The 19,681-nt window shown below is 43.6% G+C and overlaps 1 protein-coding gene across 3 annotated transcripts in view; it reads right to left on the reverse strand.

The window, feature by feature from the left end:
* NARS2 (asparaginyl-tRNA synthetase 2, mitochondrial) overlaps positions 1 to 19,681 on the reverse strand; it is a 52,979-nt gene that overhangs the window by 21,046 nt on the left and 12,252 nt on the right. Inside the window, exon 6 of one of the 3 annotated variants that reach the window (XM_050901734.1) lies at positions 13,773 to 13,873. In XM_050901734.1, the coding sequence (XP_050757691.1) occupies positions 13,773 to 13,873 (101 nt within the window). Of the gene's footprint in view, positions 1 to 234; positions 243 to 13,772; positions 13,874 to 19,681 lie in introns of those variants that run through there. The other 2 variants (XM_050901743.1, XM_050901751.1) reach the window with 2 other exon arrangements.

Below are 19,681 nucleotides of genomic sequence, written 5' to 3' on the forward strand. Positions count from 1 at the left end.
TCCCAGGATCTAGAAGCACTCATGTTTCCATTTCATCTTTGACCAGTTTAATGGTGCTGCTGGGTATGCTGCTGCTACATTCCTTCATCCAGGCGTGGAGAGGGGTTATTCACACCTCTCCGTGACTCAGGGAGGTTGCACAAACCCTATTCAGCTTTCACTGAACACCATTCATGCTCAGGACACTTTTTGTAGCTGTGTGGGAATAAAAAAAATGACATTTTTTATTGTCACCCGGACATCGCACCAGTCAGGCTCCCCTCGTCCACGTTCCTTCACGTCTGTTTGGCTGCAAGGTCTGACCTTTATGGGTGCTGTGACACCCCAGAGCTCAATAGAGCAGAGAGGATCCTGCTGCTGGAGTTGCTGGGCTGGCGTTAGCACTGAGAGGTGGCTAGTGAAGCCCAGCAGGACGGATGTACGGTGTATGGCTTGCAGTCCCCCTCTAGTGGCAAGACCAAAGTTTATTGCCAAAAGAGCCTCTGAGATAAAGAACTGGGCTCCTTCCAAACAGCTAAAAATGGTTCAGCTAAAAGGGGTCCCTACTTCAGGGAACACATCTGGGTTATCATTTTATGCTGAAGCAACCAATGCATTTCCTATTATGAAGGTATTTCTCCAGCAACCTTCTGGGGAGTCTATTTAAATACATCCTCTCTTGTTCCGCAGTCACGTCATGCTGCGTTACACAGGATACAAAAGCCTCCTTGATTCTCCACTTCCTCGATACGAAACCTTCCTATCAAACAGCAACACACCTTTAAAAATTTTATTTTTACCGTAGGGAAACTGCACTCCAAGCAATACCTTTTACACTGTGGGCTATGAGCAGTTTTGCTCCTGGACATTCTCAGGCCAGCGAGAGCTTCCTGAACAGATGCCATGACAGCTGTGTTTCCTCTCATGCTGCATGGGAAGCAAACCGTGATCGGGGAGAGAGCGAGCTGCTTCAGAAAAATCATGGACTGGGCAGCTGCTATCTTTGGTACATCTTTAACATGACATTATGATTTAGCTGTAGACAGCGTGTAGGAGAAAAAGAACCTGATCAGTAGAGATTAAGCACAGTTTAATACTCATGAAAGGATGAGTGCTAATTGCTGGGGTTGGCATTTGACTTGTATCTTGCTCTGCAAGCCTTTAACTTAAAGAGGCTGCTCGCTGAAGTTTCTGCACAGGCTAATTCTGTTAAACTGAAGTTTAACTAAACAACGCTACAAAAAGCAGTGTTTTTCCTTTGCCCCTTATGGAGGAATCTGCATTGCAAATAAAGGAACACACACATTCTGCTTCACTCATCTGTTCCCGCATGTCACATGATGGTTAAAGGTTATGCTCCAAAGAAACAGCACTTTCTTTTTCCTTGAGTTGCTAGCAGTAAACACACCAGAAGAAAGTTCCAGGTCAAGACTCTGAATACGTAGCCTGCCTGTAGGTTTCTTTTCCCCGCTAGCTCTGCTTTTCCTGCTCCAACAAATACACTTTCTGTCTCTACTTTGTTCCCGTACCTGCACTCGTTCATACATGACCACAGCATCTACAAAGCCAACCAGATTTTGCAGCAAACGGCTTTCCTCAAGCATCATTTTCAGCATGCCTCTTTTCCCTCTGCTGCCTTTCTCGCTTGCTGCGATGTTACTGTGAACTTCTGCTGTCACTTGATCATCCTCCTTCAAAGTGCCCTTTGCTATAGTGCCTATAAAACCTCAGCAATGTTTAGGTAAGCGATGTACCAAGACTATTAGTCACTGCACAGGTCAGTATTATCTCATCAGTTCCTTGTGCTCCCCCATCTGTAGCCATCTGTTGTCTTGGGTTATACAGAAACGCATGTTCTTCCTCACAAGGTCTTTTTTTTTTTTTTTTTTTCCCCTCCCATGTTCCTACAGCACCTGGCACAACAAGGTCTTGGATCCAAAGCTTAAGAGCCTCAACTACTATAGCAATAAAAACAACAAATATGAAACAATGAGTCACTCGGCCAAAATTGTTCAATGTTTAAGGCAGAACTGGTCAAAAACTTTTGCTTGCCAGGCCACGGAGGTTGGCCTGCAGTGGGAAACAGGAGACACAGGTTCTTGTGCTACCTGTGCCCATGTTTCAGGCTTTTGCTAAAATATTTCAATTTGGGGCTCTTCAGTTAAAAAAAGAATTTTCCCTAAATAAATGAATTTAATCACAAGTTCAGATTGTGACTGGGCCAGGACTGGACACAAGACAAAAATATTTTGAAAAGTTTGCAATTGCTGAAGTACCCACTCAGGTCTGCTCGGTTTGATGTGCAGGTCCCTAATTTCTCGCTGACATGAAGTCCTCAAAGTAACACTTAAAATTAAAGCGTGATACCAGCTGGCTAGCAGGAGATCCTGTCCCACAGAGCAACAGCCTGGCTTCAGTGAGAGACACATTTCTCAGCGGCTGTCCAGGCACAGGCACTGACACTTCAGTTACTGTAGGTTACTGTGGCAGATGACAGTCTCCAGCAATCCAGGCTACTATGAGCACTTTGAACTCTCCTTATTCCCTACTGAATAGCAGCCCAAGCATGACGACGAGTTACTTCTCTTCCAAGGGGCTTGCTGGCTGCAAGATACCTAAACATAATAAAAAATAAAAAACCCCCTTATTGCTCCAAGATGTCAACCGTGGTCAAACTTCACAATGACAGATTGATTTTGTGCTGCAAGAATAAAGCCTCTCTGTGCCCCAGACGGAGCTTTTGGGGAGGACAAGTACAGAACAACTCCCACAGGAACCGATTTCAGTCTTTTCTCAGCTCTACGCCTGCCAGGACCAATCTTCTCTAACTTGTACACCAAGCACCACCTATGTTTACAAAATAAACCATTAGCACTGCAACTTCATGGACTATCCCAAGGTGCTCAACAACAGCAGGGGTAAGGGCTTTGTGATAGCCTTTAGAGACCCCAACATCACTGGTGTAGGGCTGAATTTGCCTGCCTGTCCCTTGGAAGAAGGAAAAAAAAACCCAAACCAAAACCCAAAATAAACCCACATCTGCAGGGAGAGGAGGAATCATTCATTTCTAAGGCTAATTGTACAGGGAAAAGATAGATACAAACAACTGAGAACTTCACCAAGATCCTGGGACCCTGGCAAAGGGAAACTAGCCAGATGTCACGCTGGCAAAGCGATCAAAGGAGCACAGTCAATGCAAGTCATCTGGTAATGGCAACACAGCACGGACCAGAGGCACGGACGTAACAGAGAAACACAGCTAAAAATACATATAGTCACCGTTATCAACTCCAAGCGTGAACAATTATTTTTCATCCAGGCATTCATATACTGTTTACTGTGCTCTGCCGTTCAAGACATTAAGCAAATGCATGCTACACAAATCCGACCTTTATTTGTACTTCATCTGCTATTAAAAAACATATCTGTGATTTAATACACTGCTGTATCACACTGAGCACGTATAAATACATTAGAAAAGAGGGATGGTAGCTGACTCCGCTCCGATTTCACGGTACCGAGGGCAAAACCAGTCATTTTGTTCTGTGTGCATTCAGCACCTAGCACAATGGAGCCTCAGTCCAGGGCTGCGACTTCTATGCTCTACGATGCAAATAATCAATCATGTAACATTCCCAGACCTCTGCAAGACTTCTAGCATTTAAAAATAACTTGAAAATTTTGGCTAAGTCTCCAAAAGTGCCTAGGTCAGTTGGGGTTGTGGGCACTCAAGAGTCTTTAAAAAAAAAAAATCAGTAGTGCTAATTCCTCGTCTCCAACAAAAGCACACACACAGGAGGGGGAAAAAAAAAAAAAGCAAGCCCAATAATCTGTCGAGTCCTTTTCATTAGCCATTACAGGCAGAGCAGTAATGTCTGTAACACTGTCCTTGTACGTGCTACCAAAGAACACAAGGGAGGCTTTGAAACAAGTCCCTTTGCAGTCAGCTTCACCCAGATCAGAGCTCTGGACAGCAAGCCTGAGTGCATTTATGCAGTTCACAGGCGCTGCCGGGGTCGACACCAGAAGAAGGCACAGAGCTGCTTAATTAATTGCTCCCTTTCTCGGACTGTATTTTGCTCTGCCCAGTTCTCTGGGAAAATCTGAGAGTTGAATGTGGAGGCCAAGAGAATACCCACAGTGCTCCCTCCGATACACGGCACCGCTGCAAAAGCCAGGGCCCCATCCTGCAAAACGCTGAGCTTGCTTGCCCCAGCCCAGCAAAGAGCTTAGCCACCTTCTAGTACAAGCTCACAAGAGTCCCTTTGGACACAGAGAGCAGTGCTTGGGTGCACTGCTGGAGCACAGCCCTCTTCCACACGGACAATCGCTTGGTGGAGGCTCATTCTTGCACAGGCTGCATTTGTGATCTCCACCCTATGAACACCCAGGAAGGGAGGAACTTCCCCCTTTTCACCCTTATTTTACACGCTACTAAAACCCTCTTCAGAAGCAGCTACCTCTCCGCCTTTGAGAGCTTTACACCACGCAGACTGAAAGCTCATTTCATTTGAACTCATTGACAATTCATTATTGAGGCAGTGATAGAAACCAATAGAGAAGTATAAAGTATCTGTGCCCAAAGCTGCTTAAAATCATCCTTTTAATTAAACTCATGCAATGTTTGTAGGTCTGAGCGTCTCTGCCTTACTGGCAATTTTTACACTGCAATCCAAATATAATTAATTGTGCCGATGGTTTCCAAGCCAGGAATGGATTGTGCTCCTTTTCTGAGCCAGGACTCCACGCTGCTACCAGGGTAATAAAGACTTATTTGTGCTGTCGAACCAAGGGGATATAACTCTGAGCAAGGCTATTAATCAAGAAGATGCAATCCCTGCACAGTCAGCTTACAGCCTATGCCAAGGTCACATCACAAGGTAGTGACACAGCTGGAGGCAGAAGCTGGTTGTCGTGACTCAGGGCTAAGCACTAAACCACACCAGTACACACAGCTATTCATTTGTACAGTGCCTTCATTCTCACCCCAAAATACTACAGGTATCTGCATAAACACAAGTACAGTGATTACTCTGACAAGGTCTGCAGTGAAGAGTTAAGTTGAAAGGCAATTTGTGCCAAATCTTATCTTTGGCCACGCTAAATGAACACAGCATGTGACCCTTCAACACAGTATGTTCCCCCGCACCATCGTCCACCAACCCTCCCCACCACACACCCTAAAATCTAGATCGCAAGAAAATCTAGAAACAATAGCTTCTAACCCAAGGACAAAACAACACATGATGTCAGCAGAGGAGGAAAGGAGAGCAAGGTGACCCTAAAGCCCAGGAGCTTAGCTTTGTCAGCCACATTGTCTTTTTCCTTAGGAAGGGAAGAAATTAATAAAGCGAGCCATCTGATTTAATTCCACTCTGTTCCGGCATGACCATATTCATTTTGAGCATGGAGGACCTGTCTGCCTCATCGAAATAAGCAGATGACTTTGCTCGGCTGCCAGGAGACACCAGTTGGCTGCAGTGCTTGACCTAAGCACGAGTGGGATTGTTCAGGGATGCTGAAAATTTGTATGTTCAAAGATGTTCTGGTCTGGTGCAAGAAATCACACGCACAGAGACAACCATTCAAACATACTGATCCAATGCCTCCAGGGTCTAGTTTTTGGAGGAGCTGGAAACCCAGGGCTCCTAATGATGCCAGTGAGGTACGGGTGCCCAGCAGTTTGGGGAAGAGGGAGAATATTTTACATCCTTGAGCTGGGTAGACCGTGTTAAAATAAAACCTCAGAGTTGGACAGAAATACTTGGTTTTTAACCTCAATTTTAAAATAATACTCCTGTTACTATTGTTTGGTGGTTTGGATTTTGCACAATGAAAATGCATGGGTTTCTGTTGAAAAGGTGGCAGGGGGCACTGAATTTTATCCAGAAAAAAAAGCAGAAAAAGGAGTTTTAAAAGATGCCTCCTAGAACATGCCACTTCTGTCTGCCCTCCGAGGAAGCGCAGATGAGAAAAGCTGCATCTTGACAAGGGCTTTTATAGCAGTATGGGAGGCTTAGGCCCGGGCAGCAGAGCTGGTGTGCTGAGTGCTAAGGTTTCAATTCATGCTGCGACGAGATGGGAACGTACTTCCTTTTGTAAGCAGCCAAAAATAAATACATAAATTAAAAAAAAAAGTGCTGTCTAAGTTCCCAGACAGGGACTGGGAAGTGCCAACTTCCCCCCCAGCCAGTCAGACTGAAGCAATGCAGCAGTTTCCCTCGCTGCAACCTCCAAAGGGCAGAGTCCTACCATGCCCGCAAGGTCGCGTGCGCAGCCGCATCCTCCAGCCACGCTCCAGGACCAGCTCTCCCCCTGCCACGTCCTCTGCTTCGGCTTCAGCGGCAAGAAAAGAAGAAGATGGGACAAGGATCCTGCCCAAGTCATCCACCTCTGCTTGAAAATGATCCAGGCACACTTGAGTAATTAACAACAACGTGACCCATATACCCTAATTATCTGGCAAAGCACTCTGCATTTTGTTTATTAAACCTCACACCACACCTAGAGACTGTATTGTTAGTTTACAGATGGCAGGAGAATAGGGGAAAATCGAGACAAAGGAAATAGTTACTCAGAGCCATACAATGTCTTCTGCTCCAGGCTCAAATATCTCATCAGCCTGGGTCCTCTGCCCTTTTATGTGACACTGGTGTACTTTATTCTCAGTGGAGTCTTGTTTTGTCCTAGTTTTGATATTATTATTTCTAATTAAAGTCAATAAAAAGACTGATTAGCAATGATAACTCAAGCTGGGTTGATGAAAACCACCAGAGTAGTTAAGCATTTATTCAAATAACCATTTCCCATGCCCTAGCTAACAGAGATCTTCTACAAAGGAGTGATACAAAAAGTTTCAAAGATTTAAATAAAACAGGGAGCAAAGATGTTTTTCAAAACTTAATCATCCCAGTGACTCCTACTTTAAAGCCATAAAAATACATTACCAACATGGGGAGGGGGAGCAATTGGGTTAAATCTTTTTCCTTTCAGAGTGGAAAAAAACACATGTTCTCCAGAAACTGCATTATAATAGCTATGAAAAGGTTTTTTTTTTTAAATCAATTTTTTTTCAGATGGACACTGGTTCTACGAACTCTGCAAATATGAATCACAGCAAGAAACTGCATCGGTGGGTGCATTACTGCATAAAGGGCGTCATGGTCCAGGCCACATTTCAAAGTTTGGGTGTAGCTATTTAAAATCTCCAAGGTCTCAAATTCTACAGTAACTAAACAAAGTAAATAACTGCACTAAAAAAAATTTACTAAAAGCTGTATTAAATGCAAAACGTTCCAGCTGACTATGACATGTGTCTATATCCATATTCTACTTCAGTGCAATGACAGCAAACCCTTGAAGAAATTCAGGGCACACACTATTAGATTTGTGCATCTATTTTAAGGAAAGCTATGGAAGCAAATAGGGATGAAGCTGCCTGCCTTAACATCTCATACTGGAGCCACTTCTTGGGGCATAGAGGCTCCCTGAGAAGCAGGAGCTGCAGCCTGAACGGAAGGCAAGTTCACGTTCTTGTAGGCTATCAAGTTTGCCATGATGTCGTAAGCCACTGGTGGTCAGCTGAGCTGCAGTAACAGACTGCCCACAGGCTTCTTGTTTGCCTCAGTCATAAAGTAAAACCAGTTCGCAGAAGCCACCATGAATGTGGCTACTATGGTACGGGGAACACACAGGCGGAGGGTTACAACAGCCCTATTGTAACTCACAAAGCTACAGTTTCCTAACCCCCTGCAGCTCTCACGGTTTTGTCTGGACACACGCATGGAGCTGAGCTGCAAGGCCCTGCACAAACCTGGAGGCTGGGATCTTCTGACATGGATCCTATGGCACCTACTACTGCTTTGAATGGGGATGACAAGAAGTTCAGAGGAGGAAAAGGAACCGTGCACTGGATTCAAGACAGAAACATAATGGTTTATCTTAGCTTACTTGTAAAAGGAGGAGCAAGAATTTCAGCCGATGACACCTTTCACCAGATGAGCGTAAAACCTGTTCTTCTGTTGCTACCTGCACTTGATTTTTACAGTCAGTAGATAAAATAAAGAGCACATAGTCCAAGACACTGCTGGGATTGCACTTCATGTGTGGATCCCAGGGACACGGCTGAACTGCAGCTACTCTCAGCACACTCACCATGCTTCTTGCAAGGGAATTACCTGCTTTCCCTCCCAAAAAAGTGGGGGGGAGAAAGGACCACCAGCTTATCCATGCGGACCGTAAAGCTCCAACCAGCCAAGCGACCCTAGGCTCACTGTTGTACCTACAAGTTCATGCGTTTGGCCTCCCAGTAATACAAAGGCATTAACAACCACTGCAGCAGTCATGAACCAGACTGAAGCATGTGGTAATTGATTAAAAACAGACATGTCAAAGTTGCTTTTTATAGCTCCAATTAAGTGTCAGCCTAATTAATGGAAGTTAATGTGCTAATTATAAGAGTCTGCATTGTGAGTCAGACTCAAACAAATGTTGTGCAAGAAATGTCAGATTTTTTTCAGGCATCCAAGATAAATAATTACACTTATTTTTGTTACTTCTTAGCAACAGGAATGTTATACAACTGGACATCATTCCTGCAGCTGCATTCAAAAGTATTTAAAATTGTACAATGTAGAGCAAATATTTGCTTAAAGACAATGCAATCTGTTCCATCGTTAGCAAGTCATTTTGGAATCAAATTTTAAGGCTGCATTTGCCAGACTACTGAAAACGAAGCCTCTTTTATGGAAGGCGGTCTCAAACACATCTCTTTTCAGCTCTGCAGTGTATTCTTGAACACCAACCTGAAATGACAGCTCGCTCTCTCCGTCTCTTCCCTGCTTTGAAAAGCAGTGAAGTACTGGCATTTTAAAAGTGAAATCAGTGTGATTTCAGTATCTTCTGAAACCAACAGGAAATTCACTGCATTCAGCTCTCTACAAACTCAGGCAGACACAGCTAAAATGGTCTGGATGATTGAGATTTTTTTAGAGCCTCTCTGCAACCAGAATAACCAGTTGCAGGATTGCAGCTAATATCTGGAATAGGCAGAACAGTAGCAAAATCCACGATGGTTTAGAAATCAAGGGGATGTGCTTGAGGAGAGGGGAGTGGGATTAATTATGTTTCAACTAAACCAAGTTTGATAGCTAGACATTAACAGGCAGATCTCAGTATGAAAGGCTGAAATTTTAAGTTAGGCAGAAAAATACAGGTCCTGGAGCGAGATGTCTTGTGGACGAGATTGGTGGAGAGGAAAATGACAACGAAGCCAAGAATAAACTTAGAAGGACAGAATAATTCAGACTGGAAGGGACCTCAGAAGGTTGCTGGTCCAGTCTTCTGCTCAAAGCAGGGTCAGCAAGAAGGCCAGACCAGGTTGCTCGAGGCTTTATCTAGCTGGGTCTTGAAAATCTCTAAGGATGAAGAGTGCACAGTCTCTCTCAGCAATCTTTTCCAATGCTTGACTGCTCTCTTAGTGATTTTTTTTTTTCCCCCTATATCCACTCAGAACTTCTCTTGTTTCAACTTATCCTCATTGTCTCTTGTCCTCCTGTCGTTCACCATTGCAAAGAGTGGGCTTGTCTTCTTGATAACCTCCTCACAGGTCTGAGCAGGCTGCTATTAGGTTGCCCCTGAACCTTTTACCCATTTGCAGGGAACTTCAAGAGAACATGAGACAAACAAGAGAGGAGAAACCTACTGAAGGCCTGATAAGAGAACAGAAACAGAGCTAGGGGCAAGGAACAACGAGAGAACTTATTCTGTGATTTAGGGAGGGGATAGCCCCCAGAACTTTTAGGAAGAGTAGTTTTAGTTAAGCTTGTGATGCAAAAAGCAGAACAGACAGTGCCTGGGATGAAACGTGGCACACGGAAAATCAATGCAAAACAATGATGTAAACTATTAGCAAGAGGGGCTGAAAGGAGAGGAGCAGGTAGAGCTTGTGGGAAGTGCAGACGGGTGAAAGGAGAAATAAAAAACTAGTAAATACAGCCAGTGAGCTGTATTTCTTGGCAACAATTGGTTTTGGCTGTCTCCAGCATGCCTCTGAATCATCTTCAGCTGTCACAGACCCTCCAGCCTAGTTCAGGTTCCCAAAGGGGCCTTTATCCTCACCAAAGGATCATGGGGCAAGGAAATACCACAAGGACTTCACAGCAAACCAATGGCATTTAAAACCAGTTATTGGGACACATACAGTCCTACAAACTTCTACCACATACACTGGTTACTGACTCATCTGAGACTGAGAAGACTAAAGGGGAGAGCTGTATTACTGAATAAAGACTTTTCTGGAGACCTTAAAGAGCCTATAGATTTATAGCAGCTGACAATGATTCAGACACCCTGAGCAGGCAACCTAGATGCCGTCACTGCAAAGATGAAGTACAATGAAATGAGAAGTTGTGCCAACTAGGCCGTTCGTGTCATACTGAGAGACAAGATGAACTTCTCTGACCTTGCCTTCGATAACAAGCATGCACAGCACAGCAGACGGTCAATAAACGCAGGAACACCTCTCTCCCCACTTTTCCTCAAAGAAAAAAGTTAAAAACTCACAAATTATAAATGGCTCACTGTTCTCTCCTGTAATCAGGAATAGCATGAAGCAGCCCTGCTGTAAAATGGAGCCCTGAGCCCTGGACAACAAGCAGGCATGGGTACTCAGACGATACCCTGTGGGCTGCAGATAAACTCTCAGCAAGGACAGCAGAAGACCTGGTACCAGACACATCTGCTAAGTCTTCTCCATACCTCCCCTGCCCAGACTTTTCCAACCACAGCTTGGAGGTTGCTCACGAACTCTGTAAAGCTAAAAGCTAACTCCAAACAGACATGACTGCCTAGCTGACTTTCTGTTCCCTACTACATAAACCCCACGGACAAATTCCTCCCTGCCTCTCATACCTACCCTGCTCCACCCCTGGTTTCTAATGGACTTCTGCAGGATCTGTCTCTGCACTCCCACATCCCACAGCAAGTCACAACAGGATACGGGGCCAAGACTGGATGGGGAAGGGTCTCCCAAGCATTTCTGCCTTGGTCTCCTCCCACAAATTCTCAGGGACCAGTTGTTCCTTAAAGCCTTAAGACTGCAGCAAGTGAATATTTTATTTAAGCTAAAGGGAATTTTTGAAGAATAGTTCCTTTTCTGGGCATGAAAAATTTAGTCTGGCTAAAACAAAGGGTAAATTTCACGGGATCAAATCCTAAACACATGTATCTTTACTGTTTTGGCTGCTTTGTTTATTGGGAAGACCAGAATATTTCCATTTTGGGGGGAGAAGGACTCCCACTTTTTACTACTCTGAAAGCACCATCACAACACATTCATTGGCCAAGCAGCTCTGCTCACTATTATGCATTTACGTTCTTTGATCACGTAGGAGTCCCATTCACAGGGTAAGACCCAACTTGATAACCACAGATAAAACCTTCACAGTATCTAAAGGGTTTCACAGTATTTAGAGGGTTAATACCGTGATGCATCACTATGGTGCTTCTGCATCTAGAAGAGCTTGATCTATTTTTGAAGACTGAAGGGATTCAATACCACTTGAGCTGTAGGCCTCAAAAACTCAGCGTGCTTAAATAAAATAAAAATAAAAGGAGCAGGTTCACGGAACAGGTATGCCCCATTACGAATAAACACAGCTTATCTAAATTTAGATTGCACTGGATCCATTTAAAATGCCTGTAAGAACAACACGCTACTGTAAAATAGGAACATGAAGCCATAATGTAATGTACTGCATGCTGAAGAGCATTGATTTTTTTACCCATGCTTAGAGAGCAAGGTGCACCTAGTGATCTCAATGGAAAAAATATGTACCAGACAGGTCTTGCATCTGCCCAGTTTAATCTTCTACTTCATTACAGAGCAGGCTGTGTACTATTTAAAGGGAACAGACTGATGTAAGAAAGTAAGATTGTATTTCAAGTTAACCATTACAATCCATACTTTTTCGTTGGACTTATTTGATTTGTGGAATTACGTCTGTCAATAAAGGTCACAACACATGACAGTCAATTAAGTCTAACACGTACAAATGCATGTCGTCCCACCTTCTTTCAGGGACGCAAAAACTCCACCACCCCTACAGCTAAGCAAACCTCTTCCTCATTAGCTTTCCCCAGCTAACGTCTGAGATGATGCATCAGCCTTTGGGTGCCAAGTGACCTGTGCTTTGGTCACAGCAGCCAGGGCACCATATGAGAAACATCCTGTCCATTGAGACCCTTTAGCTTGAGTATTTCAGCAGACCACAGCCATCTAGGTGGTCTGAGAAGAGTATCTCTCCGAGAACAAGCCAGGCAGAAAACAGCTTTCCGAAGAAATTTATACCTTTTGATTTATACGCAAAACTTGCCCTTTGAACAATTTCACTGCAGCTATTTACCAGCAGGCAATTAAACTGTGCAACAGTGATTAAATAAACAACATTGGTTCTCAACATTGCATATGAGGCATGGACAGCAAATACTAAGACTATTAGAAATACTCGTCAGAACCTCCACATGAAAAGGCAGATCTTCCGAGTTCACATTTTCTAAAGCTTGGATTTTATCCCTCTCATCTTCAGGAGATTTCAACTGGACAGTAACTAATCACTTCAAAAGTGATTTTTAAAGTCACTTTAAGCGCATGACGAACCCCTTGGCAAGTGGCAAACAACTGCAGTGCTACCTGCCTGCGATCTGGTCTCTGACAGGCTCTATCAGCCATTCAGCTGGCGAGCAGTGATTTGGCTGAAGTACCACGTCTGAGGAGAACCCACATTGCAAGCGCTCAGAAAACTGTGCCTTCAAATAAGGGATTGTGCTGATTTGACTCCATCTGCCTAATGTACTGATTTAGTTAATTTATTGGGAAAATTCAGTGTAGATGAGGACCAAACCCCCTAATCAAAGGGAACTGTCTCTCTGACAGACTGACACTTTCACCCCTAACAATCTCAGTGAAATATTAACATTAAAAGCTTAAGGATATTTTTTTTTTTTTTTAAATCAAAGTCAGTATTAACTATTTGACTGTGATCACTTTAGTGGCTAGAATGAACAGAGACTAGATTTAAGGAAGAAATTTTTTACGATGAGGGTGGTAAAACACTGGCACGGGTTGCCCAGAGAGGTGGTAGATGCCCCATCTCTGGAAACATTCCAGGTCAGGCTGGACAGGGCTCTGAGCAACCTGATCCAGTTGAAGATGTCCCTGCTCATTGCAGGGGGGTTGGACTAGGTGACCTTTAAGGTTCCTTCCAACCCAAACTATTCTATGATTCTGTTCCATGACAAACCATCAAGTGTGAAAGCCATGAAACAGGAGAAGTGAGAATTGGCAGAAGGAAGAAACACAACAGGAAGACTGAAGGATACAGAAAAAGGAAGCTTAGGAAAAAGGAGAAAAGAGGAAAGGAATGTGATAGCTAAAATGAAAGAGATTTTCTTGCTGAGACATGCCAGATGTCAACAACAACAAAGACACTTAAGGTATTACAGTTATTAGCAACAATCCTGCAGTCATTCCCATAAAGACTACGTCTCCATCCAATATTCCCAATCCATGGCAAGCAGAAGGAGACTCCTATTTAAAACTAGTTCATAGACCAGAATTAAAAAGCAGTCTAATTTTCCCCTGCCTAGGCTGGCCCCTCACACCATCATCCAGCCACTGCTGCTCAATTCGTTTCTGGCACACGTGTGGCAGATACCTAATGGATACCAATGGGGCAAAATTACGAACTGAGAAGATCCCACAGATCAAGCCAAAAACTTCTCATTTTGCTCACCCCGCCATCACTTCCAAATGGAGCTGGCCAGAAACTGTCAGGAAGGCAGGCACATTGAAGAAATGGGTCTTTTCTGCAGATTCCCTTGCCTCATTTGGCGTCTGTAAGTCAAAAAACGAGCAAGAAGTCAGACTATCAGTGTTTGAATAAAAGCCACAGCTCCCAGCTTATTTTCCCTTTTTTCTCTTAAGAAATTCCATGAGATTCAACCCAAACACTGCTGAGATGGAATCCAACAGTGTGGTAAGTCATAATACAACGCTCCCCACCTTTGCTCAGACTGCTAACAGGCTCTAAAACCTATTCAAGCAAAACACATGAAGAAAAAACCCCACAAGACAAAGCATTCTTGGGGACTTCTCTTTCTAGGGGTTTGATGCAAATAATGTGTCTGTGTAGTGAAAAGCCATACTTTAAGTGGGAAACACCACAGCTCCTGCCTCCACTTTCAGTGACTTATGAGGATATGGGTTGTAGGTATCACAACAACTTGCAGAACAAGTTTGTGAACTGTGGCACATACCCCCAGTGTCACCAGTAAAGCTTGGATATGTCAGCACAGAGGAAGGATACACAGTTCTTTCATACGTTTCTCAAACTAACAGGGATTGTAAATTGGATCCCCAGCAACTAGTTATATCAGTTCAGCTGAGAGGCAAGTAACTCATTAAGATGACACAGCTTCATGGAGTTCGACTGTTTGTCCAAAACTTTGTGGGCAGCACAGAGTTCGTACAAAGCTAAAGGAATACGTGGCTCTTCACTTCTCACCTCTTGCCTTTGCGTGTCGGTATGTCAGGAGCTCTAAATTTTACTCAAAGAAAAGAATTGTGTAACCTATGCGTTTAAACATGGATAAGCTGAATTAGGAATGACATTGTAGAAAGGAAGGAGGTAACAAAACATAAAATAAAGTGTCAGGAAGGACATATTCACCATTTTACAAGCAAGTCTGAGAACAAGAGTGGTAGAAATGCAGATTTTTCTAGAGTAGCCTCTGATTTTTGGCTCCCTGGTAAAGTAACACATATACAGCTAAAGACTCTGTCTACCTAGGAGTTTGGGAACAGGTGGAGAAACCACATCCCATGTTTCTGGGAAATGCAGACATACAAAATGAAAATCCCTCTGGAACATCTGTTGAAGAACATTTTTTCCAGCAACATACGAAAGAAAGATGCTAGCCTATCAACCCAGTCTCCAAATATAAGTATTGATTTTCACTCTTTCCTACCAAGATAAACAGTGAGGGGGAAGGGAAGAATCTCTATTGTTTGGAAGTTTGAAGCTTCACACAGCACTGCCTTCAAAATTCAATTTAAAGTCTGATGAGAAAATGGAAGAGTATTTTCCGTGTCAGGTGCACTGACTTTTAGCAAAGACTTTTAAAACCAGTGTTATTTCCTTTTCATAGGCAAATGAATTTGTTTCCATTGCAAAGACAAACAGTAATTAGAAAAAAAAAAAAATGCAATACCCTCTTAAGACTTGTTATTCAGCCTTCAAAAAAAAAAAAGCAGAACTGAAACAATATGGAGTTGGAAACATCACAGCTTACACATTATATAGGCACTGAAAAACAAACTACATTTCATTTCAGCTTTTGCATATTTTTTCAGGTCACCAGATATTTTAAGCATTAAAAAACTATGAGTAATGGAAAATTTAGCAAGTTCAGTGTTTCATTACGAAAAACGCTCAAAAAAAAGTCCCATTAAAGTAATGGTATATTTTTGTTTTTTAATTTACAGGCACAAAAGAAAAATTAGAAGACCTCCGTGTCGAGCATGTTAAAAGTCATTTGAGCATGAGGACTGTGCTTCACCATTTCCCTGGCAGACACCAAGCTGACCACGGCAAAGAAAGTCACCAGCCTCCTGGGCTGTGTTAGGCAGAGCACTGCCAGCAGGTCAAGGGAGGGGATTCCTCCCCTCTGCACAGCACTGGTGACTCACCAAGATCACTGCGTGAAGTGCTCGCTTCCCCAGTACAAGACAGACATGGACATACTGGAGTGAGTCTGGCAAAGGGCCACAAAGATGATTAACGCACTGGAGCATCGTTCATGAGGACAGGCTGAGAAAGCTGGGACTGTTCAGCGTAGAGAAAGCTCAGGGGGGATCTTACCCTTGTGTATAAATACCTGATGGGAGGGAATGAAGGAGGAACCAGACTCATCTCACCTGTGCTCACTGAGAGGACAATAGGCAATGGGCACAGAAATTAAAAAAAGACTCACAAAATTTCATCTGAAAACATGAATAAACTTTTTTATTTACTGTGAGGGTAGTCAAACACTAGAACAGGTTGCCCAGAGAGGCTGTGAAGTCTCCAGCTGGGGAGATATTCAAAACTCAGCAGGACAGAGTCCTGGGCAACTTGCTCTAGCTGACCCTGTTTGAGCATGGTGAGATGGATTAGATGATCTCTAAAGGTCACAATTCCGTGACTTTCAAAAAAAAACCATGAAGATAAATGTGATTTTAGTTTCAGCATTTTCTATATTTCAATGTCATCCCTAAGCTTTGGAGGAGTCAAAGGTTCAGGAGAAAGACAGAAAGAAACTTTGAAGCTAATCTGAGGTTTGGCTGATCTACATTCACTTCCAAACAAATACTTTCTTCTGAAATAAGTTTGAAATACCCACTTTTCAAAGTGTAGTTCCTAGGAGTAATGCAAAGTGTTGCTGGCTCAGCTAAGTATGCCACTGCCTCCAGCCACCCTACTCCCCAACTTGCTTTGTCACAGGGAGGTTGCTAGGCTCAGGCTTGTTTGCCAGCCTTTGATATTATACAACCTGCCATTTTTCTCAATGAGTCGGAAGGTGTTGCTTTTGTTCTCAAAAAGCTCTGCTGCTCATCGCAAAGATAAAACAGAGACTGCCAAAGACCTCAGATCACAAAGCAGTTTTATCTTTTCACAGCATCACACTAAAGAAAAGAGCAAGCTTGCCTTGCTCCACAGAGATCAAGGAAAATATGACAATTTGTGGCTGTAACCCCAGGACTGCTTCCTTTGTTTCATACGTTTTGCAGTTCTAAAAAAACCAAACAACAAAACCCAAGGATGCAGAAGCAGGCCCCTATTGTTTTCTTCAAATAAACCCAGAGTATTTGCTCAAAAACAATAAGGATATTAATAAACATACAAACATCCACATACCACAGCCCCAGAGCCACGGCCAGAACACTAAAGAGAAGAGCCACATACCACTCCAGTTACTCCTACTGCAAGCTTAGTTCAGCTACATTCCTTGTTCCACCAGTGAAAAATCCCACCTAATCCTGTAGGATGCAACTTCTAAACAACGAGAAAGAGACAGACTGGAAGCAGGAAAAGAACAGAAGAAATCAGCCATGAAATCTCAACACTTCCCCCCAAATCCACAAACAGGATACAGCTGTCTCCAGGAGCTGGGGCTTGGTTTATTTATAATGACTTTGTGTCATTTTTCATTCTCCAAATCAGATGTAATCTCAGGGAGGCAAAGGGAAAAGAGACACAACAGTAAGTGACTGGAGGAAGACTGTGAGAAAGTCTACAGCTCAACTGGACTTACAAAAACCTGCAGCCAGTTTGAGGGCACTGAGAGATCCTGAGATGCATGTCTGCGTTGTGAGCAGCTCCTGAATGGCTTCCAACAGAAAGGGAAGAGTGAACATAGCAATATTTAGATAAAATTTTACTCCTTCATCACCATCCGATTGCCTCACCTCTCCACAGCTGCCCACTTCCTCTCCCTCATTTTGAGACGCAAAGCCTGCTGAATGGGTGTTGTGAGCTGCAAAAGTCACTCCACTTGCTACGCAGGGAAAAATGAAATGCCTCCCTTTTCCTTCAGAAGGGACCTCTTCAGCAAGGGGGTATCCCATAATTAGCAACTTTACATTTCACATGTACAAATATCGACTAACCCACTAGAGGTGGTTCCTCCAATTTACACATTCAAGCACAGAATCAGGCCAATGTTCTCAAGTGCCTCTGCCCCAGATTTATGCTCAGCCTTTTAGATCAAGCTTGCTTCTTTATTATAAACAACCATAGCCACTGGTAGAAGACAAATAATAAATAGTAGGTGATGCTATCCCTTCACGGCTGACACAGAGCGGGATTGTTTTCCATGTCTATGACCAGCAAAATTAAGCGACAACATTGTGGTGCTTTTATTTCAATTAGATGGACTTTTCTCCCACTTTCCAAACCCAAAATACCTACTTGATAAAAGATTAGGGGGGAATAATATGTTTGCTTTCAAGTTCTCTCCATTCCCTAGTCGAAAGCTACGCAAATTACAATGGGGAAAGAGGGAGGGGGAATCTGTATGAAACATCTCGGTGTCTCAGAGTAAACGTGCTATAAACATACCAGGATTCGACGTCAACATCAAAGGCTTTTTATTCTCATTCTAAATACGAGAACAACTGGATTTAGTACCTGTTTTGTTCTGCATCTCCTCAAATGTCTAATGATTTAATTTAAAATTATTCCCTTTGATGTCAGTCTTGTATTAACTTTTACTTGAGGCAATTAGCTTCAGGAGAGTATAAACCGTTTGATTCTGTCTTTCACTCTGAGCAAGCCAAATGCATGAAGGGATCAGAGAAGACTTGAAAAGCTCATAGAAAGCACTGCTGTAGCTCTAGCCTAGGCCCACAACACCATGCTGCTGAAGCTTCACAGCACCACATCTTTAATCCGGACCTGCCCTCTGTGATGTCCCATTATAAACGTGATTGGGTTTTCCTTTTTAGACAACCACTGCAAAATTCATAACTTCCAAGAAGTCCTCCTTGCAATTCCAGTCCTAATTCTGATCAGCTGGACTTGCATTGGGCAGCTGGTTCTGCTGAGACAAACATCTCATAAATATGGATTGGAATTACAGGCAGAGATGAACTAGGTAGAAAGGAGCAGAAACTAGGAGATCTAGAAAATACAAGAGCAAGCCCTCGCTCGGCTCAGTTCCAGCTTACCCTGATCCCTGCTGAGTACCTCTCTGAAGTCCCAGTCTCCCAGGGACTGGCTGCCTCCCAGACTGTGACGCATCTCTAAAGGGGAAAACACCTGACAGACGCTAACACTGTTACATTTAACTGTGATTCTCCCCAGCAGATCCCACCCTTCCTCGGTGCTGACAAGGCTATTTTTCAGCAGTACCAAAGGAATGGCTGGAGTAAGTTTCTGCATCTTCAGCAGCGGGCACATATTTCTGGTGCCACAGTAGGCACAGCCACGAACTTGCACCCTTCAGATACCTAGAAACTTTTACATTTACTCCTGTGAGCATGTGGCAAAAAAAAAAAAAACAACACCCACAAGCCAAACACCACGCAATCTCTGGATACATTTTAGAGAAGAATACCTGGATGGTTCTTTGGGTTTACTTTTAAGTATCCTTTCAAATAATGAAATAGCCTGAATCAGCCCCTGGGTTCAGTCAAACAACACCCAGATGCAAGGAGGTATGTGTGTGGGAAGAGACAAGCCTGATACAGAGCACATGTTACCTCCGCTGGAGCCAACAGGTAGAGTGCAGCAGTCCTTACATGGAGAGCGCAGCACTCCTCACGTGTAGAGCAAGGTCCCCAGGAAGGAATAAGGCCACAGGCAATATAAAACACATGTGAGATCTGCTTTAAAGAGCTGTGAATGCCAATACAGCTGTTGTGCTTTGTAACTCACTGCACGCTGAGTTCTTTTAAAAGGCTGCAGCTGGGCAGCAGGGAAAGTGGCCATCCAGGGCCTCATCATACCAGCTGGAGTGTCCTGGGCCAGACAGACTCTTCCAGAACATAGAGGAGCCTCCACCTTCTCCACAGCAGCTGAGGACAGTCAAACAAGGAAACTTTCCAGGGAGCAAAGTGGAAAAGACACAGCAAGAGACCCAGAAAGCAGGGAGCCTTCAACAC

This window comes from Gymnogyps californianus, chromosome 1 (genome assembly GCF_018139145.2).
Source record: "Gymnogyps californianus isolate 813 chromosome 1, ASM1813914v2, whole genome shotgun sequence".
In the NCBI taxonomy this organism is placed as follows: Eukaryota; Metazoa; Chordata; class Aves; order Accipitriformes; family Cathartidae; genus Gymnogyps; species Gymnogyps californianus.